Source organism: Schistocerca serialis, chromosome 6 (genome assembly GCF_023864345.2).
Source record: "Schistocerca serialis cubense isolate TAMUIC-IGC-003099 chromosome 6, iqSchSeri2.2, whole genome shotgun sequence".
Classification (NCBI taxonomy): domain Eukaryota; kingdom Metazoa; phylum Arthropoda; class Insecta; order Orthoptera; family Acrididae; genus Schistocerca; species Schistocerca serialis.
The window spans coordinates 469601175-469627805 of NC_064643.1; the positions used below are offsets into that span (position 1 = coordinate 469601175).

The 26631-nt window shown below is 42.0% G+C and overlaps 1 protein-coding gene across 1 annotated transcript in view; it reads right to left on the minus strand.

The window, feature by feature from the left end:
- LOC126483661 (phosphatidylinositol glycan anchor biosynthesis class U protein) overlaps positions 1 to 25634 on the minus strand; it is a 91941-nt gene extending 66307 nt beyond the window's left edge. The window contains exons 1-2 of the mRNA XM_050106721.1: positions 25329 to 25634; positions 3382 to 3581 (exon numbers count right to left, since the gene is read on the minus strand). Coding sequence (XP_049962678.1) covers positions 3382 to 3581; positions 25329 to 25467 — 339 coding nt within the window. The 5' untranslated portion in view covers positions 25468 to 25634. The remainder of the gene's footprint in view (positions 1 to 3381; positions 3582 to 25328) is intronic.
- Positions 25635 to 26631: the final 997 nt, after the last annotated feature.

Genomic DNA, 26631 nt, shown 5'->3' on the forward strand with positions numbered 1-26631 from the left:
TAAGGACATTACAAACATCCATGCCCAAGGCAGGATTCGAACCTGCGACCGTAGCGGTCTTGCGGTTCCAGATTGCAGCGCCTTTAACCACACGGCCACTTCGGCCGGCCTTAGACATTGGTACCACCATTCAAATGACCTCAATGAAATTCAGTAAATTGTTTGTATCCTGCTTGCTGATGTCATACTGGCATACCAGCAATGCTTATCAACCAAGTAATTGCTCAAAACAAGAAACTCCTCTTTCAAACACTGGAAAATCCAGCATGGAATGTACCAATATTCTGAGAAGAAAAGTTGCTATTCACCATATAGCAGAGATGCATTTGCCAGAGACTGCAGTCATGTGTGTGAGTGAGTTGCATTTGTGTGTGTGTGTGTGTGTGTGTGTGTGTGTGTGTGTGTGTGTGCGCGCGCGCGCGCGCGCGCTGGCGCGCGTCTGTGTGTTTATTGTTGACAAAGGCCATTAGCCAAAAGCTTTAAGTGTGAAAATCTTTTTGTTGTGCTTATCTGTGACTCATTATCTCCACTATATGGTGAGTAGCAACTTTCCTTCTCATAATATTGTTAAACTCCTCTTTCAGTAACTCAGAAATAGTTGGCATAGGTTTCACATTTTCTAGTCCCATACCTGTTTCCAACGGCACTGTGCTTAGAACCATTTATCTCAATCAGCGTTCTATTGTAATATGATGTCTACTTCACACATTTATGGATGGCCATTCATTTTCTACTGATACATATCAGTGACAGCTATGTCATCAGGAGACAGTTATGTCACCAAAACCTAAAACTGTTGCTTAAGTGTTCTTATATTAGTATTTTCAAATCTAGCTTATCTCCAAGAGCCATTTCTGCTGTTAATCTGCTGTACAATGTAAATAGTGCAAGAGGGGCATAAGAGAATTTCTGTAACTGTCCACAAAATGAGTTCACTTTTTGACTTCATATCATACTCCTGGCTGTGTTCTTAAGAGTTGAAGACCCTCAGCATAGCCTGAGATCTTTAGTAGGTTGGAATGTGGCAGAGTGGCTGTGAGTTGGCAAACTCAAGGAACATGGAAGCAAAAAATCTGGCTGTGGTGCACGACTGATCTGTTGCTTAGATCAAGGTCCAGGTTAGTTGGAAGGTAACAGTTAGTTTGTGAATTTGCGAAGTCAATGAAAGTGAAAGTGAAAATACAAGATCTGATTGTGGAGACAGATTTACCTGTAGTTTGTGACATGGCAGTGAGATGTATAATTTTGCATGTCACGAATATTTGGCTCTTTTCCAGAGTAAGTCACAATTTCTGAGTGTGTGGATAGGTAGGAAACTAAGACCAGCTTCGGTTGGTGAAGCTAACCATTTGTTATAACCTAGATCATAAACTTCTTGTTTCATGAAACTGTCAATCTTTAATGTGACATTACTGTTTGACCAGTGCTGATACCATTGATACTATACCGACCACTGTGATTTATTGTGAAATTTGGCCCATCTGAAGGCTAGTATTGTTTGCCCCCATTTTACAACTTAAGTAAAGCTGACATATAACCATGGTTGGTGGAACACAGTCTACCATCACAAAAAACTGGTTGCCCAAAGATGCTATGTGCCATGTAACTTTTTGCTGAATGAGGGCTCTTCCTGATGCCAGTGCCCACAGAAGGTGCAGCAGAGTAGTCGCATGGTCAGTGTGCAATGCAAATTCAAGCAGAGTGCTCAAGATTGGTACTTGGTTCAGTGATTCACGAAAGATGGTCCAAAAAGTCTCTGACTTCTGTGCCATACTGGTTGTTACATGTTAACCAAAGATGGAAAGATTTGTCACAAATTTCGGCATGCGCACACATGGTGTACACATGGTCTTCCTCTTCCCATAAAGAGTGTATCGACTGGATGATAAACAATTCACTACAGCTAAGGGGGCCAGAAGAGGTGAAATTTGGGAAAAGGAAACACAGCAAAGGCCTTGAGGATCTCAAAAGTTGGTTATTCAGTGGAATTCAGTGAGGGTAAAACAAATTCTTCCTTGAGCCCACTGATTTTTGGACCAAGGGTGTCTTGGTAAGAATAATAAAAGAAAAGATCCTTCCTGGGATTATGATCATTAGTGACTGCTTCAGCTCATGCAACACTCTAGGTACTAAAGGTTTCCAGAACCTTACAATGAATCACAGTTTGAACTTTGTAGATCTGAAAGACCATTCCATTCACACACAGAACATGGAGAGAATATGGTGGGACATCAGAGGTTCCATCCCATGATATGCTAGAAAGATCAGAACATTTCCTGTGTTACCTATCAGAGTATGTGTTCCGTCAAGCATACTGCTTTCTCATTTCAGCATGTAAACTTTACCTGTGTGACAGAACTGTGGTGCAATAATTCTTTCGAAGAATGCTGCAAGCACAACAAGCGACTACAATTCTGTGCCTTTAGAGGAAACTGATGCCTTCACTTTGTTTGCTGTTCAAGGTACATGATAGGATCACTTGCTTGATACTGTACACTTTGTACATTACTTTGGAACATCTCTTTTATTCCTGTTTCATGCTTAATATTTTTTGTTTGTTTGTGTGTTCACACACTGAAAATGTGGTGATGTGATTGGCTGATTATATCATTTGTCTTGTGCACTGATTTTGTGTTGTGACTGGTTAGCAATACCACGTGTCCTGTGCTCTGATTTTCTAACAACAGCACATTTTACAGAGTGATTTTGTTTTAACAGTTTCTAATGCCATCAATGCTGTATTTGGCAGATTTTATATTTCGACCTGTATATTTGAAAATATACAGTTTCAGAAGCACATTAAAGAATTCTCCGAACCACATCCTCTTCTTTCTGGTTTGTTGTGCTACAGTGGCAGGAAGTCTGATACAAGTACACAAAAATGCTACCAAATACACTAAACCATTGTTCACTTATTTCCATTTAACTTTCTTGCATCTCTATTTTATTTCTGCAGCCAACAAACTGAATATCTAATTTTCATTTTGATCAATTAACTACAGAAGTATTATTTTATTAGCCGTCAAGTCAAGAACAGGAAGATGTGGATTATTATGATGAATTACTCTATGCAGAATGCTTTATAAAGGTATAAACATGTAAGAGCACATCCAGGCAATGGAAGACATACTAGTGTACCTGCAGGAGAAAGAGTGTGAAGAGAAAGGGTGTGACACACACACACACACACACACACACACACACACACACACAGAGAGAGAGAGAGAGAGAGAGAGAGAGAGAGAGAGATTATCTGTAACCATATACAAAAGCTGTTTTAAGAGAAGGTTGTTTCCACTGGCCAGATATTACTACGGCATTACAAGAGAGTAAAATAATAATAATAATAATAATATCACAAAATACATTAAAGCAACTCACCAACTCCGACATGAAAACAGTTGCTGCTTTACTCAAGAAATATGCTGTCAAGAGGTCACATGCAACAAAAATTATGTTCAACCATGACGACGCAAAGCTAAATACCCAGCTATATATCAACAATCCAACTGGCGTGTCATGGAACACGTCACCAGAATATGGGTCTGTGCCTTCATTGTACAGGAAAACACCCTCTGTAACTAAAATAAGAAACAAATAATTCAAACAATTGAAAATCCAGGATGGAATGTAACAATATTATGAAAAGGAAAGATGCTACTCTCCATATAGCAGAGATGCTAAGTCGCAAAAAAAAAAAAAAAAAAAAAAGACTCTCACAATTAAAAGCTTTCGGCCATTAAGGCCTTCATCAACAATAGATGCACGCACGCATGCATGCATGCACGCCCCCCCCCCCCCCCCCCCACGATTGCAGTCTCAGGCAACTGAAACCACATTGTGAGCAGCAGCACCAGTGCATGATGGGAGTGGCGACTGGTTGGGGGGTAAGGCAGAGGCTGGGGTGGGGAGGGGGAGGGATAGTATGGCGGAGGGGTGGCAGACAGTGAAGTGCTGCAGGTTAGATGGAGGGCATGGGTGGTGTGGGGGGGGGGGGGGGGGTAGTAGCGGAAAAGGAGACAAATAAGATGACTGGGTGTGATGGTGGAATGACAGCTGTGTAGTGCTGGAATGGGAACACGGAACAGGCTGGATGGGTAAGGACAGTGACTAACGAACGTTGAGGCCAGGAGGATTACACGAATGTAGGATATATTGCAGGGGAAGTTACCAGTTTTGCAATTCAGAAAAGCTGGTGTTGGTGGGCAGGACCCATATGGCACAGGCTGTGAAGCATGGCAGCATGTTCAGCAACTGGGTGGTCCACTTGTTTCTTGGCCACAGTTTGTCGGTGGCCATTCATGCAGGCAGATAGCGTGTTGGTTGTCATGCCTACATAGAATGCAGCACAGTGGTTGCAGCTTAGCTTGTAGATCACATGACTGGTCTCACAGGTAGGCCTGCCTATGATGGGATAGATGACGATAGTGACCGGACTGGAGTAGATGGTGGTGGGAGGATGTGTGGGACAGGTCTTGCATCTAGGTCTATTACAGGTGTAAGAGCCATGAGGTAAGAGATTGGGGGCAGGGTTTATGTAAGGATGACGAGTATATTGTGTAGATTCAGTGGACAGCATAATACCACAATGGGGGGAGGGGGGGGGGGGAGAAGGATAAGGATAGTAGGCACGGCATTTCTCATTTCAGGGCACTGCAAGAGGTAATCGAAACCCTGGCAGAGAATGTAATTCAGCTGCTTCAGTCCTGGATGGTACTGAGTTACGAGGGGAATGCTTTGGGAGACTTTGGGAGGTGGTGGGAGACTGGAAAGATAAGGCATGGGAGATTTGTTTTTGCGCAAGGTTGGGAGGATAATTACAGTCAATGAAGGCTTTAGTGAGACCCTCGGTATATTTCAAGAGGGACTGCTCATCACTGCAGATGTGACGGCCACAGGTGGCTAGGCTGTACGGAAGGGACTTTTTGATATGTATCGGGTGGCAGCTGTTGAAGTGCAGGTATTGCTGGTGGTTAGTATGTTTGATATGGATGGAGGTACTGATGTAGCCATCTTTGAGGTGGACGTCAGCATCTAGGAAGGTGGCTTGTTGGGTTTCTTAGGACCAGGTGAATCAAATGGGGGAGAATATGTTGAGGTTCTGGAAGAATGTGGATAGGGTGCTCTCAGCTTTGGTGCAGATAGCAAACATGTCATCAATGAATCTGAACCAGGTGAGGGGTTTAGGATTCTGGGTTTTATGATGGATTCCTCTAGACAGCCCACGAACAGGCTGGCATAGGATGGTGCCATGAGGATGCCCACAGCCGTATCCCAGATTTGTTTGTAGATAATGCCTTTGAAGGAAAAGTAATTGTGTTTGAGGATATAGTTGGTCATGGTGACTAGGAAGGAGGTTCCTGTGACTTGACAGCATTGAGGGCATTTAAGAAGCAATAACCATATTACCTTATAAAACAACAGTAGCTAATGCCATTGAGTCTGTTTTTATTCTCAAACTATGTGGGACCGACATTATTCAGGAATTACATCAAGCACAAAAATTCCTATTCATCAGGACTACAAATATATTTTATTTTCCTTCGTTAACAACTAACCATATCGTATTTATGCTCAATATATCTTATACTAGGTTTCATCACACTATCCTCCATTCCTTGGACCCATAAATTTGTGGGCTTTCTTATTAAAAATACCAAAGCATATAATGGGTGCTCAGAAAGTCAGTATAAATTTGAAAACTGAATAAATCACGGAGTAATGTACATAGAGAGGTACGAATTAACACACATGCTTGGAATGACATGGGGTTTTATTAGAACAAAAAAAATACAAAAGTTCAAAAATGTCTGACAGAGGGCACTTCATCTAATCAGAATAGCAATAATTAGCATAACACAGTAAGACAAAGCAAAGATGATGTTATTTACAGGAAATGCTCAATATGTCCACCATCATTCCTCAACAATAGCTGTAGTCGAGGAATAATGTGAACAGCACTGTAAAGCATGTCCGGAGTTATGGTGAGACATTGGCGTCGGATGTTGTCTTTCAGCATCCCTAGAGATGTCGGTTGATCACGATACACTTGCGACTTCAGGTAACCCCAAAGCCAATAATCGCACGGACTGAGGACTGGGGACCTGGGAGGCCAAGCATGACGAAAGTGGCGGCTGAGCACACAATCATCACCAAACAACGTGCGCAAGAGATCTTTCACGCGTCTAGCAATACTTTGTTTTTTTCTTTGGTTCTAATAAAACCCCATGTCATTCCAAGCATGTGTGTCAATTTTTACCTCTCAATCTACATTATTCTGCGGTTTATTAAGTTTTCAAATTTATACCGACTTTTTGATCACCCGGTACTTTTGAATTGCACTAAGACTAAGTGTTTTTATTTATGTGTCCAAACTCTTAAAATTTTTGCTTCTCTGCTGGTCTTTAATTCAAGTTCATCCATGAAAGAAGTGGCTTATGAGGCACTCATTCAACCAGTTCTTGAGTACTGTTCATCAGTATGGGAATCTTACCAGGTAGGACTGATAGAAGAGAAAGAGAAGGGCCAAAAAAGAGCAGCATGAGGATGGTTTAGTCACTGCGAGAACATTACCAAGATGCTCAACAAACTCCTTTGGCACACACTGCAAGAGAGGCATTGTGCATTAAGGAGAAGTTTACTAATGAAATTTCGAGAGAGTGCTTTCTGGGAAGAGTTGAACAGCATATTCCTTCCTCCCTCATACATCTCGCATAATGAACACAATGAGAAAATTTGAGACATTAGAGTCAATTCAGAGGGTTACCAACACTCACTGTTGCCACGCACCATTTACAAGGGGAACAGTGTAGGGAGGATTAGTTAGTGGTACCAGAAGTATCCTCCATCAAACACCATGAGGTGGTTTGTGGAATATGATGTAGATGGAACAGTTACCTCATAATTATGAAAACACTTTTGTATCTGTTCTCGATCTAATCCATATTTGCCCTGGTACATGATGAGACTAACAGCAGGTGTGGTTTTACTAGCTTACGTGACACCAAAACAACATCTGCATCTACATACACACTTCACAGACCACTGAAGTGACTAGCAGAGGGTACTCGGCAGTGTACCAAATTTTAGGGTTTCTTGGTGTTCCATTCTCATATAAAGAACAGGAAGAAAAACTGCTGAAGTGCCTCTGCGCACACTATAATTGGTGTAATCTGAATAGTGTGCTTCCAGGTATTCTACTGAGTTGTTGTTTCCATTTTCTCCGCAATATTTCAACTTCTCTAGGTTCTGTAAATATTGTTGTTATGCATGCTCAGTACCAGGGCTTCAATCAGACCCGCTGGAGTCCTGCAGTCAGTACACGGATGATTAAGTCTATCTTCAAGCATCTTTTAATTAAGGTTTTTCAGCTTTTAGTGACACTCATCCTTGAATCAAACAAATCTGTCACCATTTCAGTTGCCCTTTTTGAATACATTCAATGTTCCCCATTATTGTATCTGGTGTGAGTCCGACACATTTGATCAATATCCTAAGATAGAATGCCTAAGTGTTTTGTAGGCAGTCTATTTTGTAGACTGACTCCACTTTCCCAGTATCCTGCCAATGATTCAAAGTCTGTCACCCGCTTTAACTGTGAATGAACCTATGTGGTCATTCCACTTCAAATCCATGAAAATCGTTGAAGAGGGGTAGCACCATTTTCATCAGTTGTAGGGTTAACTGCCTAGACGATTGACTGATACGACCCCATAATATTAGATAACATGGCTTTGCTGTGTTGGTACTGGGAATGAGTGGAAGCGAGTGGAAGAAAGTGGAAATTATAGGCTCTGTTATTTTCCCCAAGGGCATATATCTCTGCTATGGGGGTTAATGATAATGGCATTCCCTTGGGTAAAATATTGTGGCAGTAAAATTATCTCCAATTTGAATCTCTGAGTAAGAAATACTTAGGAGGATGTTATCATCAGAGAAAAAACAAAACTGACATTCTACAGGCCAGGGTGTGGAATGTTAGATACTTTAACCCAGGAAATGGATATTCTGAAATTAGATGTAGTGGAAATCGGTGAAGTGCAGAGGCAGGAAGGACAGGACTTCTGGCAAACACAAAATCAAGCAGTAAGGGTGATGCAGGATTACATCTAATAGTGAATAAGAAAACAGGAATGCAGGCAAGCTACTATGAACAGCATAAAGAATGCATTACCACAGGCATGAACAATATGAAGCCAACACCAACCCCAGTTGTACAAGTTTATCAGATTTGTATGTGTACTAGCTCTGCATATGACAAAGAGATTGAGAGAATGTATGATGAGATAGAAGACATTATTGACATAATTAAATGAGAGAGAAACTATATTGTAATGGAAGACTGTAATTCAATAGTAGAGAAATGAAGAGAAGGAAAAATAGAAAGTTAACGTGGATTGTGAAAAATACATTAAAAATGAGATGCCAAAAGTAGTAAATGAGTTTACCCATTTGGCAGTAAAATGACCTGATGGCAAAATTAGAGAGGATATAAAATGCAGACTGAAAAGAGGAATTTGTTAACAACAAATATAAAATTAAATGTTTCTCTCAGGCATTTGTCTTGAGTGTAGCTTAGTCTTGTACGTAAATGAAATTTGGACAATAAATAGCGCACACAAGATGATAACAGAAGCTTTTCAGATGTAGTGCTAGAGGAGAGTGTTGAAAATTAGAATGGTAGAACAAATAACCAATGAAGAAGTACCGAACTGAATTGAAGAGGAGATAGATTTATGGCACAACCTAACTAAAAGAAGGGATTTGTGCATTGTCCTCTAACCCAAAAATAATAATGGCCGAGATTTTTGCTGCCAGTAAACCATTGTTATGTGTCACCTAAGAACCTGCCACAAGCCTTTTGATATAATGCTATGAGGTTAAGTCAATAATTATCCGCAATTTAGTTATATTTTTGTTTATTTTGGTCGTACTGTCATTTTACATTGAAGACACATGCTTTGTTTATTTGTTGTTGTATCTTTGCAATTTTCAAGCTGCTAGGTTAGTTTCATTATCACTGCCATGCTGCTAATCATGGCTGTTCCGCTGTCTATTTGCACCAAAGAAGAGCAACTTTCAGTGATCTGTTTTTTGTAGTCAGAAGGCATAGCAGGGGCCGAAATTCATCGAAGACTTTCGGCACAATACAGGAACCATGTTTTGCCACAACGGAGTGTCTATGAATGGATTGAAAAATTCCGAAATGGTCGCACAAGTATTACGCACAATGAAGGAGCTGGACGATCGTTCCATCGCCACAAATTGAGCATTCACGTGAAATGATTCTCTTAGACAGATGATTAACTACTGACAAAGTAGCACATCGTCTACAAATTAATCACAGTTCTGCCTACAAAATCATCCACAACAGACCTTGGTTTGTGCAAGATGGGTCCCGAAACAACTCACACAGTTGCATAAACAAATGCGCTTGAACATCTGCAAAAAACATTTGGATCGCTATGGTAAGGAAGAGGACAATTCTTACACAGGATCATTACTGGTGACGAAACATGGATCCATCATTACAAGCCAGAGAGTAGATGGCGTAGTATGGAATGGAAACATCCAAATTCACCCAGCAAGAAAAAGTTCAAGACCCAACTGTCCACAGGAAAACAGATGCTTATGGTTTTTTGGGACACACAAGGTCCAGTACTGGAACACTATGGGGAAAGGGGCACAACAATAAACAGTGTACATTACAGTGAGATGCTTACTGCCAGGCTAAAGCCTACATTTCGAAACAAACACTGAGGATTGCTGTCATAAGGTGTTGAGTTGTTGCACAATGCCTGTCTACATACTGCTGCCCACACTGCTGAAACGCTCCAGAAACTCAGACCTGAAGTACTGGACCATCCTCCATACAGTCCCGATCTTGCCCTTTCTGACTATCACTTGTTTGGTCCATACAAACAGGCATTAAGGTGCCATCAATTTCTATCAGATGAAGCAGTGAAAGAAGTGGTGCATTCCTGGCTTGCAGCTCAACTGAGAGCCTTCTTTTATGAGGGCATCAGGAAGCTTGTACACCGATGGACCAAGTGTGTTGAAACACAAGGAGACTATGTCAAAAAATGACATTCTTGTAAGTTTCCTATTTGATTGCAATAAAATTTTATAACTACTTTGTGGATAATAACTGACTTACCCTCGTACTTTGGAGGCTTCAGTGTCAATTCTGTTGCTTTTAGATTCAATCAGCTTTCCGGTTAGCCTCGTAAGAGTGAATGGCCCTCCTTCTAGACCTTTCCACCAGAAATAATTTGAAACAGGTACTGGGAATCACCGAGTGTTATTAGAAATAAATGCGAAACATCAGATCACTTGGTCAGTTTTCTAGTGTCACTGTAACATTAGAATTCACCGTTGTGACAGTAGGTAACTAGATGTGCTGATCATTCCAAAAATGGATGTGATGACAACTGGAGGAGGGATACTTTGATGGACGAGGCAACTGAAAATATAATAAAATTGGTTAGCACAGACTTGAACAAGGAGTCGGCATTGTCACCTGTGACTGGAACAGCAGACATAGCTGTAAAAAATAATGGCATCACCAAGGAAGGTAATTCCACTGATATTGTCACTAATGCATAACACATTGTAAGCAGCCAAGGTGAGATATACAGCAAACAGTGTTTCTGCTCTTATTCTAAATAATAACTTCATTCAGTCACACATACAGGTACGTAGCGTGCGACACTGCTCCACTTCTAATACTGGAGTGTACACTACTCCTGTTTCCCTTGCTTCTAGAGAGTAAACATGACAGGGATCAAGAGGAATATCTGATAGAAGCTGTTGTCTGACCAGTGACAATGTCAATGGCTGCTGTGATGTTACATTTTGGTGTGTATATTCGCAGCTTTGTTGTTAGTTGGCGAAGCCAATGAGTGTGAAAGTTAAAAAAAGTCCTGGTTGTGGTGCAGACTGATCAATAGCTTAGGCCATTTGAAAGAAATCAACTCTGATATCACATTATAGTTGTCATATTGTTTACACAGTTGGTTGCACATTTCCTACTCACTGGTCAAAGCCGATGACTTGTAAGGAATATTCCTTTTTATACACATGACAGTGCTTTGAACCCAGTAAGGGTTCGTTTTGCCACATAATTCACCCAGATTTGACTGATTCCAGTTGTGCCTCATTAATATTGTAGTCATCAGATACTACTTTTCTGTGTTTTGTGAAAAGCACATTTTATATTTCTATAAATTTAAAGCAAGGCGCCAAACACTGCACTACTTTGAAACCTTATCAATGTCTAATTGAAAATTTGTGCAGTTTTTCTTCTTTTCTTTTCACTTGGTTATAAATAACTCAAACATCTTGTCAAAGTCTGAAGTTACTATTAATATTGTCTGCCAGATCATTAATACAGAACAAGAATAAATATTGGTTGGTTGGTTTGTGGGATTGAAGGGACCAGACTACTAGAGCCATTGGCCCCTTTTCCACGAACTTGAAGCACCCACAAAGAATAAGAAGAAACAATGGTGATGACAAGAGACAACACAGGACAAGAAAGACACAGACTGAGACCAGAAAAAAGGAATTAAAATCACACCGAGTGTGACAGTGGTTGGCCGACCATAGAAACAAAAAAGGAAAAGCCAACCACCAAGAAACTCACTAAATACCCCAGTCTAAAATCGTCAGCCAAAGGCCAGACTCAACACAAAAAAAAAGGACAAACACTTGGATCAAGCGATAAAAACCCCCTGCACGAATAAAACTCCAAACTAAATTTGCCATCGCAACGTCATCTGATAAAAGTGCAGGAAGTGTATTAGGCAGCACAAATGTCTGCCTGAGCAGAGTTAAAAGTGGGCAGTCCAACAAGATGTGGACCACCGTCAAAGCTGACCTGCAGTGATATAAAGTTGGGTCCTCGCAGCGCAATAAATACCTGTGTGTTATCCAGGTGTGGCCAATGCGCAACCAGCACAGGACAACAGAGTCCTTGTGAGAGACCCGCAAGGAGGAGTGCCACGCACCGGTAGCCTCCTTGATGGCCCGAAGTTTGTTGGGTGACGGAAGAGTGTGTCACTCTTCACCCCAGGTGCAAAGTACCTTCTGTCGCAAAACTGCCCTGAGGTCACTCTCTGAAGCGCCAATCTCCAAGGCTGGTGCTCTCGCAGCCTGTTTGGCCAGCGTGTCAACACGTTCATTTCCCGGAATGCCAACATTACCTGGGGTCCATGCAAAGACCACAGAACAGCTGCAACGGGCAAGAGTATGGAGGGACTCCTGGATAGCCATCACCAGATGAGAGCAAGGGAAACACTGGTCGATAGCTCGTAAACTGCTCAGGGAGTCACTACAGATAACGAAGGACTCACCTGAGCAGGAGCGGATATACTCTAGGGCGTGAGATACGGCGACCAGCTCAGCAGTGAAAATACTGCAGCCAGCCGGCAATGGGTGTTGTTCATAATGATCCCCTTGGGTAAGAGCATAACCGACACGACCAGCATCCATCGAACCGTCAGTACAGACAACGTCAGAGCCTTGAAATGCCTCATCATGTCGTATCGTATGCCTTCCGCATGTCAAAAAATATGGCGACCGGATGCTGACGGTGGGCAAAGGCCGTACGGATGGCAGACTCCAGGCACACCAGATTATCGGCGGCAGAGTGACCCTTATGGAACCCACCCCGAGACGGAGCCAGAAGGCCGTGAGAATCAAGTAGCCAACTCAACCTCTGGCTCACCATGTGTTCGAGCAACTTGCAAAGATTGGTGAGGCTAATGGGGTGGTAGCTGTCCACCTCCAGTGGGTTCTTGCCATGATTCAACACAGGGATTACGATGCTTTCCCGCCACTGCAACGGGAACTCACCCTCAACCCAGATACGGTTGTTAAGGTCTAGGAGGCGTCGTTGGCAGTCCACTGAGAGGTGTTTGAGCATCTGACAGTGGATGCGATTAGGCCTGGGAGCCGTATCAGGGCAAGCAGCTAGGGCACTTTGGAATTCCCACTTACTGAACGGAGCATTGCACGATTTAAGATGGATGTTTATAAGATGATATTTGACTTTTTTGTGTTGGCTTCAGTCGTCTAGTGAAAGTATGATTCCATAATGCTGTTTCGTCGGCTGCGGAAATGTCCTGGTTCAATGCGTTTGCCTCATTTTTGGTGCTTCAAATACCATTTTTCCGAATGAGCTTCCTTCTTGATGTTTATATAAAAAAGTAGTACAATAACTCATTTTTGCTGGTCACTTGCAAATTATTATAACGGGGACCTGTACATTGTTCCACCATCACACACCGAGTGTTCACTGCTGACTGACTACGGTCAAAGACGACTCCAGCGTCAAAGACATTTCACACAACACACAAGCTTCCACTTGTAACCAGTCTCTTTGATACTATTCGTCACATCTACTAATATTAATCAATATATTGTCACTCTCGAACATATAAGCAAATTAGCATAAAATAAGGCAAATTACAATTCACAAAAAATATTCTGACAAAAACATAAGAAAACATTTACAACCTCCCTCATTAGATTTGGTATCGACAAATCCGGTAGAAAATAACACATCTCCCAGATCCATTACACACCCCACAGAGGGTTATGAGCGTTGAAGTCGCCCAGTAACAGAAAAGGTGGCGACGCAGCCAGAACACGCTGCGGGACATCATCATCTGGTGGAAGATAGAGATTGCAGACAGTAACAGCCAGAGGCATCCACACCTGAACAGCGACAGCCTCTAAAGGTGTCTATAGAGGGATAGACTCGCTGTAAAGGGAGTGGAGGACACAGATGCAGACGCCACCAGATACCCTCTGATATGCTGCCCGGTTCCTATAATAACCCAGATAGCCACGGAGGGCAGGGGTTCACATCACCGGAAACCAAGCTTCTTGAAGAGCAATGCAGAGGAAAGAGTGAAGGCTGACAAGTTGTTGGATCTCAGCAAGATGGTGGAAAAAACTGCTGCAGTTCCACTGGAGGAAGACATTGTCCATGGCTGAGAAAGGCGTGAAGGGACCGGGGAGGCAGATTATGCAGCTGGGTCACCTGCTGCCACCGATTGAGTACCTGTGGAGTGACATCCATTGTGTCTGAGAGTCCGGTGAGATCTAGGTCCTCAGCAGACGCCAGAATCTCTACCTCGCCCTCAGACGCAGAGCTTGTAGGTTGCGGTGGGGTGGGTGCCACCACAAGTTCCTTTGTCTTAGAGGTCTTCTTGAACTTTTCTCGCTGCTCCTTGGGTTTCACTGGCTGGAAGGGCTTCACCGATTCAGTCTCGGGGACGGAGGAGGATCGCGAAGCCCTATGACCAGCTGCTGGTAGGCACTTATGCCACTGCTGGGCATCATCCTTCCCACTTGTGGAAACCTGGGAAGGGAGGGGCCCAAGGGACCCCTTGTGGGCAAGAGGAGCCGAAGAAGTTGGACACTTCTCCGGCTTAGAAGCGGGGACGGACATCCCCGATGGGTGGGGTGGGAGGGGGGGGTGGGGGGGGGGGGGAGGTGCTCCCGAGGTAGGTGGTGCAGGAAACAGGGTGGGCAGTGCATCCCGTGGGCAAGGTGGAATGCGGAGTTGTAAGGCTTGGTGAGCCAACTTGAATTCGCTGAACTGATGGGGCTATCACGGTTCTTGTAGCAGCGGCATATGAGGAAATCATTCACACATGACGGAGTCGTTCATATTTCCTCTTAGCCTCAGTATAGGTCAGTCGGTCCAGGGTCTTATATTGCATGATTTTCCGCTCTTTCTGCAAGATCCTGCAGCCTGGCAAGCAAGGAGAATGATGCTCTCCGCAGTTGACACAGATGGGAGGCAGGACACATGGAGTATTGGGATGTGATGGGCGTCTGCAATCTTGACATGTGAGGCTGGAAGTACAGCGGGAAGACATATGGCCGAACATCCAGCACTTAAAGCACCGCATCAGGGGAGGGATATAGGGCTTGACATCACAGCGGTAGACCATCACCTTGACCTTCTCTGGTAATGTATCACCCTCGAAGGCCAAGATGAAGGCACTGGTAGCAATCTGATTATCGTTCGGACCCCGATGAACACGCCAGACAAAATGAACTTCTCGACACTCTAAATTGGCGCACAGCTCGTCATCAGACTGCATTAGGAGATGGTCCCTATGGAAAATAATACCCTGAACCATATTTAAACTCTTCGTCACTGGGCAGAGGATGCCGTTATTATCAATACTGACCCAAAGCACATTTTGGATAAGCCCTCCACCTCCCCAAACTTGTCCTCTAAATGCTCTGCAAAGAACTGAGGCTTTGTCAACATGAAAGACTCCCCATCAGCTCTCCTATAAACTAGGAACTGGGGAGAATAAGTGTCACTGCCATCCAACGGTGTGGCCAGGGAGAGGAACGATTTGGGATCGTATTTCTGGGAGTTGAATTGAGCCCGAGAACGCTTGGGGACTGCTGGCGGCTGGCAACCAGCAAGAGATGATGTACCACACTTCATTGCGGGTTATCCGCCTTGATGCCACCCACTCCGACCAAGGGCCCTCCCCATGGGCACCACCCAGCCTCAACAAGGGACACCTGGTAGTATGGCCATTGCCGGGAGTCCGATGCCCCAGGGAGATAGGCATCTACTCCTTGGCGTACGTGGGGAGTTAACGGCGCAGGCATCAGCAGAGCGATCCCTGTGTTGTCAGGGGGCTACAACCAACAGGATACATGGTGGCCCCACCACAATGGACTGGCTACCATGATGGATATTAGGGGCAAGGAAGTCCATGGTTGACGTCTCCGGAAAAAGCAACACTGCACAGTGCATGGTGGAAATCGCACCCAGGAATGTATCCTCGCCCAAGAGATGGAGAACGAGTGGGACGGCAATGCGACGAGGAGAAAGCTGGCTAAAGGTTTCATTGCATCATGGAAGGCGCCCTTCCCCAATTGGCTCGCTCTTCGGAAGAATCTGGAAATATGGAGGTCACACCCGAGAGGGCACCATCACATATAGGCCGAAACATTTGAGACTCCTTTTAGTCGCCTCTTACGACAGGCAGGAATACTGCAGGCCTATTCTAAGCCCCGGACCCGCAGGGGGGACAGAACAAGAATAGAAAGGGTTCCAACGCACCTCCCAGGCTAAGTCCAAAGTTACTGGACCGATGACCGTCGCAGTCTGGTCCCTTTAACCCCCACAAACCAACCAAAGTTACTTCTAGATTTACAAATGATGGATCACTGGTGTATGCAATGTTCTAAAGGCTGCCAAAGCGTCATATTGAAGAGGGTCATGGAAGACAGACCCTTATCAATGATGACCTTGTGAAGGTGGAGAACTTCCACTCCGCAATTATGGATTGCAGCAACCATTTCTCACAGATATCATGATCCTTAACAAATGAGATGTGAAATGCTCAGTGTAGAAGTACTGATCCATGACAATGGTCACTCACATACAGCTCAGTGCACAATAAATGTTAAGGAGGAGTTCAAATGGAGTTTTTTGTTCATCCTCAGTACAGTCCTGATCCTGCTTTCATGATTTCCGTATTTTCTTGGATTTCCTCTCACTAGCCTTTTCACAATGATGAAGAGATGAAAATTACTGTCATACTGCACTGTTCCATTCCCAGGTGACAGACACTGACACAGCAATACAAAGGCTGATCCCATAAAATGACAAGCATCTACTGTCTGGTGGTAATTATGTCAAAAAAAATAGGTAAGCCGTACTTCTATATCTTCATTTGAACAGTAAAATTTGAAAATGGAGTTCAGCATTTCTATTTTTTCCTCTGGTACCTTAATTTCAATTCCTGCATCATCCACAAGTGCTTGGACATTAACTTTGGTGCCACTGACAGCTCTTTTTTGTGTCTGTGTGCATGTCAAGGCATTCTGAGTAACTACTGAAAAGAAAAGGAAGTAACAAGAGCAGAGCAAGAGGCATCGAGTGCTATGCAGATTTAGGATTGGATTGGATTGTTTGGGAGAAAAGACCAAACAGCCAGGTCGTAGGTCTCATCGGATTAGGGAAGGATGGGGAAGGAAGTCGGCCGTGCCCTTTCAAAGGAACCATCTCGGCATTTGCCTGGAGTGATTTAGGGAAATCACGGAAAACCTAAATCAGGATGGCCGGACGCGGGAGCAGATTTAGGACTAGTTTAATTATGTTCTCAGAAAATTGCAATAATTAGAAGAAGAGCTCCAGTCCTACATATTAGGCAGAACTGCAGAGCACTGGTAAAGAGAAACCCAGATTATGTATGTAATTGTATCCTTGTATGAACCAACAAGCAGTATTGTTCTACAAAAACATATGAAGAACTGAGCATATGTGGTAAAAAGATCCTCTTTAACTGCTAAGAAATACACCTCATTGCTACAACCAATCTTTTGTTAAATGATTTTTTTGTTATGATATTGAAGCTTTCGACATATGTATCCCAAAATACTTTTTCTGTGCATTTTCATTTATGTATTATGGCAGAAGTGTTTCAAAGAGCAGCAGTTGGGCCAAATGAATTGGCATATAAATTTATTTTTCTGTTATTAGTAGGACTGGTCAGTGTTATCTCCTGTTTAATAATGCCTTTATTTCTCTTTCTGTGAATCCTACTTTCAACATAATTTCCTCCACAATTATATTTCTGTTTCTCATATGTGCCTGATAGCTTGCTTACCTGGAATTTAGTTGCTCTTAAGCAGCACAGTTCAAATAAAAGTATTGCAGACATCCTTCTCTGTATTGAATTTTCAGATATTGTTGCCCTTATCTCATAAGGGCATTTTTTTAGTACACTGTTGAACATGTAATCATCATTGGTGATTACTTTTCCGAGCAGGTCGATGCACTGTGTTACTATCCGATGTCAAAGTGAATCCATTTCTCGCTTGCTGACAAAATATTTAATTACAGGATTTAAGTGTGAGGGTCTTACTGCCTTTGCGTTTAGATTTAAATTCTTTGGCAGCATATTCTGCAAGAGTCATTCTGAGAATTTTGAATGTGATAAGGAAGCAATAAAATCTGAAAAGGGAAATGCAAAGGCTGGATTTAGGTGTAAATGAGGTCAGTGAAGTGAAATGGAAAGAAGATAAAACAACTTGCAGACAAATACGGGGTAATATCAACAATATCAGAAAATTGTACAATGGGAGGATTCCTTATAAATAAGAAAATAGGGCAAAGAGTGAACAATGGACAAAAGGTATGTGATATAACTATTCTCAACATAATCGGCGGCAAATCAATGCCAACAACTATAGTTCAGATATACATGATGCTGTTACAATACATTTATCGTTTTCCATGGATCCCTTGGAGAGGAATCTCTCTGGGATGTGGAAAGAGTCAAAGGTGTTTTTTTAACTCAGATACATGGATATTGTTGTAAGCAGAAAATGACACAGTGCACATGAGGAAAATGAAATGGTAACTCAGTAATAGAAAGGGAGACGAAAATCTAATAATCGTGGGAGACTGGAATGTTTGTTACACCTACATACATACTCTGCATGCTAATGTACAGTGAATTATTGAGAGCACAACATAGCAATGTTATCAACTTTCTATCCTGTTCCATTTGCAGAATAAAGGAGGAAAAACTGAATATCTACATCCCTCTGTTATTCTCATTATCACTACATGAGGTTGTGGCGATGGCAGCATAATGGACAGTCTTCTTCAAATACAAAGTCTCTAAATTTACCGAAGTGGTTTTTTGAAGAACTACATTGTCTTTTTTTCCTCCCCCCCATGAACCATGGACCTTGCCGTTGGTGGGGAGGCTTGCGTGCCTCAGTGACACAGATGGCCGCACCGTAGGTGCAACCACAATGGAGGGGTATCTGTTGAGAGGCCAGACAAACGTGTGGTTCCTGAAGAGGGGCAGCAGCCTTTTCAGTAGTTGCAGGGGCAACAGTCTGGATGATTGACTGATCTGGCCCTGTAACACTAACCAAAACGGCCTTGCTGTGCTGGTAGTGTGAACGGCTGAAAGCAAGGGGAAACTACAGCTGTAATTTTTACCGAGGGCACGCAGCTTTACTGTATGGTTAAATGATGATGGCATCCTCTTGGGTAAAATATTCCGGAGGTAAAATAGTCCCCCATTCAGATCTCCGGGCCGGGACTACTCAGGAGGACGTTGTTATCAGGAGAAAGAAAACTGGCATTCTACGGATCGGAGCGTGGAATGTCAGATCCCTTAATCGGGCAGGTAGGTTAGAAAATTTAAAAAGGGAAATGGATAGGTTAAAGTTAGATATAGTGGGAATTAGTGAAGTTCGGTGGCAGGAGGAACAAGACTTTTGGTCAGGTGAATACAGGGTTATAAATACAAAATCAAATAGGGGTAATGCTGGAGTAGGTTTAATAATGAATAAAAAAGTAGGAATGCGGGTAAACTACTACAAACAGCATAGTGAACGCATTATTGTGGCCAAGATAGATACGAAGCCCACACCAACTACAGTAGTACAAGTTTATATGCCAACTAGCTCTGCAGATGACGAAGAAATTGAAGAAATGTATGACGAAATAAAAGAAATTATTCAGATAGTGAAGGGAGACGAAAATTTAATAATCATGGGTGACTGGAATTCGACAGTAGGAAAAGGAAGAGAAGGAAACGTAGTAGGTGAATATGGATTGGGGCTAAGAAATGAAAGAGGAAGCCGCCTGGTAGAATTTTGCACAGAGCATAACTTAATCATAGCTAACACTTGGTTCAAGAATCATGAAAGAAGGCTGTATACATGGAAGAACCCTGGAGATACTAGAAGGTTTCAGATAGATTATATAATGGTAAGACAGAGATTTAGGAACCAGGTTTTAAATTGTAAGACATTTCCAGGGGCAGATGTGGACTCTGACCACAATCTGTTGGTTATGAACTATAGATTAAAACTGAAGAAACTGCAAAAAGGTGGGAGTTAAAGGAAATGGGACCTGGATAAACTGAAAGAACCAGAGGTAGTACAGAGTTTTAGGGAGAGCATAAGGGAGCAATTGACAGGAATGGGGGAAAGAAATACAGTAGAAGAAGAATGGGTAGCTCTGAGGGATGAAGTAGTGAAGACAGCAGAGGATCAAGTAGGTAAAAAGACGAGGGCTAGTAGAAATCCTTGGGTAACAGAAGAAATATTGAATTTAATTGATGAAAGGAGAAAATGCAGTAAATGAAGCAGGCAAAAAGGAATACAAACGTCTCAAAAATGAGATCGACAGGAAGTGCAAAATGGCTAAGCAGGGATGGCTAGAGGACAAATGTAAGGATGCAGAGGCTTATCTCACTAGGGGTAAGATAGATACTGCCTACAGGAAAATTAAAGAGACCTTTGGAGAAAAGAGAACCACTTGTACGAATATCAAGAGCTCAGATGGAAACCCAGTTCTAAGCAAAGAAGAGAAAGCAGAAAGGTGGAAGGAGTACAAGGGTGACGTACTTGAGGACAATATTCTGGAAATGGGAGAGAATGTAGATGAAGATGAAATGGGAGATATGATACTGCGTGAAGAGTTTGACAGAGTACTGAAAGACTTGAGTCGAAACAAGGCCCCCGAAGTAGACAACATTCCATTAGAACTACTGACGGCCTCGGGAGAGCCAGTCCTGACAAAACTCTACCATCTGGTGAGCAAGATGTATGAGACAGGCAAAATACCCTCAGACTTCAAGAAGAATATAATAATTCCAATTCCAAAGAAAGCAGGTGTTGCCAGATGTGAAAATTACCGAACAGTCAGCTTAATAAGCCACAGCTGCAAAATACTAACACGAATTCTTTACAGACGAATGGAAAAGCTAGTATAAGCCAACCTTGGGGAAGATCAGTTTGGATTCCGTAGAAATATTGGAACACGTGAGGCAATACTGACCTTACGACATAGAAGAAAGATTAAGGAAAGGCAAACCTACTATTCTAGCATTTGTAGACTTGGAGAAAGCTTTTGACAATGTTGACTGGAATACTCTCTTTTAAATTCTAAAGGTGGCAGAGGTAAAATACAGGGAGCGAAAGGCTATTTACAATTTGTACAGAAACCAGATGGCAGTTATAAGGGTCGAGGGACATGGAAGGGAAGCAGCGGTTGGGAAGGGAGCGAGACAGGGTTGTAGCCTCTCCCCGATGTTATTCAATCTGTATATTGAGCAAGCAGTAAAGGAAACAAAAGAAAAATTCGGAGTAGGTATTAAAATCCATGGAGAAGAAATAAAAACTGAGGTTTGCCGATGACATTGTAATTCTGTCAGAGACAGCAAAGGACTTGGAAGAGCAGTTGAATGGAATGGACAGTGTCTTGAAAGGAGGATATAAGATGAACATCAACAAAAGTTAATGAGGACAGTGGAACGTAGTCGAATTAAGCCGGGTGATGCTGATGGAATTAGATTAGGAAATGAGACACTTAAAGTAGTAAAGGAGTTTTGCTATTTGGGGAGCAAAATAACTGATGATGGTCGAAGTACAGAGGATATAAAATGTAGACTGGCAATGGCACGAAAAGCGTTTCTGAAGAAGAGAAATTTGTTAACATCGAGTATAGATTTAAGTGTCAGGAAGTCGTTTCTGAAAGTATTTGTATGGAGTGTAGCCATGTATGGAAGTGAAACATGGACGATAAATAGTTTGGACAACAAGAGAATAGAAGCTTTCGAAATGTGGTGCTACAGAAGAATGCTGAAGATTAGATGGGTAGATCACATAACTAATGATGAAGTATTGAATAGAATTGGGGAGAAGAGGAGTTTGTGGCACAACTTGACAAAAAGAAGGGACCGGTTAGTAGGACATGTTCTGAGGCATCAATTGATCACAAATTTAGCATTGGAGGGCAGTGTGGAGGGTAAAAATCGTAGAGGGAGACCAAGAGATGAATACACTAAGCAGATTCAGAAGGATGTAGGTTGCAGTAAGTACTGGGAGATGAAGAAGCTTGCACAGGATAGAGTAGCATGGAGAGCTGCATCAAACCAGTCTCAGGACTGAAGACCACAACCACAACAACAACAACAACAACAACAACAACATTGTCTTTATTCCAATGATTTCTATTCAAGAAACAAGTATTTCTGTTACACTTTCATAACATTAAAATAGGCCTACTTCAGTTTGTGTTTGAAGTTAATTTTATCTTCTATTAGATTCTTTCCATTACTGGGTAAGAGGCCAAGGATTTCTATGGCTGAATACATCACATTAACACCAAGTGATGGATAGAGTAAGTCATTTTTGTATGTACTATAGCATTTATGAATGTTGCTGTGGTTTTCAAACTGTAACTGGTTGGAGAAAGCAAACTTCGTAACTGAGTACATGTATTGCAAGGCTGCTGTCAGATGTTAGAGAGATGTCTAAAAGAGGCTCTAGAGTGGCCATCCCCTCTTATCCGTATTACCACTTCTGCACATGAAACACTTTTCTTCCAGAATGGTGTGTTGCTCCAGAATATCATGCCATAAAATAATAGCAAATGAAAACAGGAAAAGTAAATCATTTTTCTGACATTTTCATCTCCAAAACGTGGTGCTATCCACAACACAGACATTGGAGAGCTTAGATGTTTAAGAAGTTCTGGATCAACAGAAACCTCAAAAATGATTATTTAATAGAGAAGTTGAACAGACAAATATAACTGCAAGAAATGTGATCATGAAGAACCTTTGGGTAACTGAAGAAATACAACAACTGACCAAAAAAAGAAGAAACAAATATATGTCCATAAAAAGGAACAGCAGAAAAAAGTAAAAGAAGGAAGGCTGAGTTTACCTGCTGACATCGAAGTCATTACGAGATGGAACATAAGCTCGGATTATGTCAGGCTGGGGAAGGATATCGGCTGTGCCCTTTCAAAGGAACCATCCCCGCATTTGCTGCAGTGATTCAGGGAAACCACAGAAAAGCTACAGCTTGATGGCCGGACATGGGTCTGAACCATCGTCCTCCCAAATGAGAGTCCAGTGTGGTAATCACCAGCAAAAAATAGTATAATAGGAGTAGGAGTTGTGAATAGGAAGATAGGGCAAAGAGTGAATTACTGTGAACAGTTCAGATCTCATCAGAACTGACAGCAAACCAACATCAACAATGACAGTTCAGTTATACATGCTGATGATGTGATCTGAAGGTGAAGAGGAAAAGGACACTGAACGGGTAATTCAGTATGTACAGGGGGATGAAGATCCAATAGCCATGAGGAATTGGAATGTAATTGTAGGGAAAGGAGTAGAAGAAAATGTTACAGAAGAATATGGGCTCCGTTGCAGGAACGAGAGAGGAGAAAGGCTAACTGAGTTCTGCAATAAATTTCAGATGGTAATAGTGATTACTCTGTTCAAGAATCACAAGAGAAGGCTGAAGTTAGAGAGACGAGTCAGGAAGAATCAATGTCAAAGCCTTCAGTGAAATTAAAAGCAAGGGTAGCAAAATTAAGTGTGCAATGTGAATTCCACTGTTAAATGCAAAGGAGAGGGCACACAGGTGGAAAGAGAACACAGAAGGCCTCTATGAGTGGGAGAACTTGACTGATGACATGATGGAAAAGGAAACGGGAGTCAACAGAGAAGAGATAGTGGATCCAATATTAGAACCAGAACTTAAAAGAACTTTGGACAACTTAAGATCAAGCAAGGCAGAAGGGAAAAAAATAACATTCCATCGGAATTTCAAAAATCACTGGAGAAAGTGGCAACAACACAATTATTCACGTTGCTGTGTACATCGAATGAGACTGGCGATATACCACATTCAAAATAACATTATACACATAATTCCGATGATAGCAAGAGCCGACAAGTGTGAGTTTTACTGCACAAGCGGCCCGACAGCTCATGTGTCAAGGTTGCTGACAAGAGTAATATACAGAATGGAAAAGGAAATTGAGGAACTATTACACGATGATCAGTTGGATTTTACAAAAGATAAAGGTACCAGAAAGGCAGTTCTGATATTGGGGTTGACAACGGAACACATGACATATTTATAGGATTTGTCGAACTGGAAAAAGTGTTCGACACTGTCAAATGGTGCAATGTGTTCAGTAACGATGCAGAGTAGGGTGAAGTTTACGAGACAAGTCAGGAAGAATCATTGTGCAAAGGAGTGGGATACAGAAGTACAATTGTGGGTAAAATAGGGGGTAAGCTACAAGGAATGATGGGAATATGCAATGTGTACAAGAACTAAGAGGGAACAATATGGGTGGAATACCAAGAACGAAGCACTCAAATTAAATGGTGTAAGATACGGATGTAGTCTTTTGCCCCCACTATTTAATATGTACATCAAAGATGCAATGACATAAATAAAAGAAATGTTGAAGAGTGGGATTAAAATTCAGGATGAAAGGATATCAACAATAAGATTCACTGATGACATTGATATCCTAAGTGAAAGTGAAGAATAATCATAGGATGTGTTGAATGGAATGAACAGTGTACTGAATACAGAATATGGATTGAGAGTAAATACAAAGCTTACCAGAATTCGGGATCACGAAGTAGACAAAGTTAAGGAATTCTGCCAACAACGCGGCGAAATAACGAATGATGGATGGAGTAAGGATGGCATAAAAGGCAGATCATTGTCAAAAAGGGCATTCCCAGCACAGACAAGTCTGCTAGTATAAAAATACGACTTAAATTGTGAAAGAAGCATCTCAGAATGTACGTTTGGAGCAGAGCATTGTATGGTAGTGAAGTGTGGACTGTGGACAAACCAGAAGAGAATCGAAGCATTAGAGATGCGGTGCTGCAGAAGACTGTTGAAAATCAGACGGACTGATAACGTAGAGGAGATTCTCTGTCAAGTTGGCGATGAAAGGAATACACGGAAAACACCGACAAGAAGAAGAATAGGTTGATAGGACACGTGTTAAGACATCAGGGATTAACTTCTATGGTACTAGAGGGAGCTGTAGTGGGTAAAAACTGTAGAGGAAGACGGATATTGGAATACATACAACAAATAATTGAGGGCGTCGTTTGCAGTTACTTCTCCGAGACGAAAATGCTGGCCCAGGTGAGAAATTAGTGGCAGACCACATCAAACCGGTTAGAAGATATACAAAATGCGCTCCGTTACGTTGTCAGCGGGTTAACCTCTAAACTGATTTACGGACAAATTTTAAAACAGCTCTCTTCACACCCAGGGAATAGCTTTTATTATGTTTCACTTACTACGCAATTAAAACTTTTCTGACAACAGTACTTTCTGTCCACAACACATTTTTCGTTATGTTTACAACAGCATAGTGCAACTTACCGGTATAAGCGATAATGTCGACTAGTATTTTTCTCAGAAATATTAATTACACAGGGCCAAGAGCCTTAAAGGCCATTTGAGCTTACCTTTCTTCCACGAGTTCAGAGGCGTTGATATCTCAACACGGTCTGCAATTATTTGCCTATAATCTGAATTTAGAAACCAAAATCTTATTGCTCCAGCTACAGCATACACCACTAATGTTGAAATTTTTAAAATATCCATAGGAAAACAGTATCCTGCTTTGAGTAGCAGGAAACCATACAATGTGTCCTATAACCTTCAAAGCCGACTGATAAACGTTTAAACCCAATCATTTAATCGCAAACAAACACTACATTCTACGCGCCCTCCATAACCAAAGATGTCAAATCAAAACAACAAATGGGCGTAACAAAGTAACATCGACGCGCTCAACGATACAAACACGATCTGACTCATGTACTTTACCAACAGCGGCGCCAGATGCATTCGCGTCGATCATGATTATTATTTCCGCACCTGGCTGGTAGATTACCGGTGTAAAATCTCATTATGGAGCCCTAGAAAATTCTTATTATATTCATACTCTCAGTATACAGTATTTCATACTGGATTTATGTACGGTGCTAAACAGCTGATTTAATGCAGGTTCCCTGCATTCTTACCAATACATACAGAGGCTGTGGCACTTTATTCAGGGCCCCCTGAGGTACAACTCGTTACTAGTAGTTGCCATGTTTTTGAACATCATCCTACGGTAGTTCTGAAAGTTTGCCAGTTAGTACGCTACTACGCACTGTAACATCTCCGAAATGTCATGAACATCAAATTGCAACCTTTTTTTGAGACTGAAAACTTACTTCGTGGTTCGAAGATATGGTCGATTACGTCCTTTTCGGTACGATTTAGTCCGTGATAGTTGCAATAGCTCTACTCCAACAACTGTTTCTGTTGTTGCAATGCAAAGTAAAAAGTAGAAATTACTCTTTGAATCAATCTTGGTATCATTTTATGTGTGCACGATCAATTTTCAAAGCTCGGATCTACAACATATTTTAAATTATAACTTCCAATAACCGTGTAGATGAAGTGTAAATCAATCTGACACTGAGTCTTAGAAATCGCAATGTAGAATTGTAGTCATGGGGCTAAAGTGAGATATTGGACCATCTGGGGTTACAGTATTTTAATGAAAGTTGCCGATACTGAGAACAGATGGTGTATATAAAGTGTTAGTACACAACGTTCATAGGAAATATTGATAATAAACGTTGACAGTTGCAGTTTCGTAATTTCCTTATGCACTGTCACATACCACATCCCTTTCTTTTGACTTACGAAAACATGGCGGAGGGGGTTGAGTTTGCCTCACTCTGTGCCAGTGTTGCCCCTCTCTGGCATTTTATC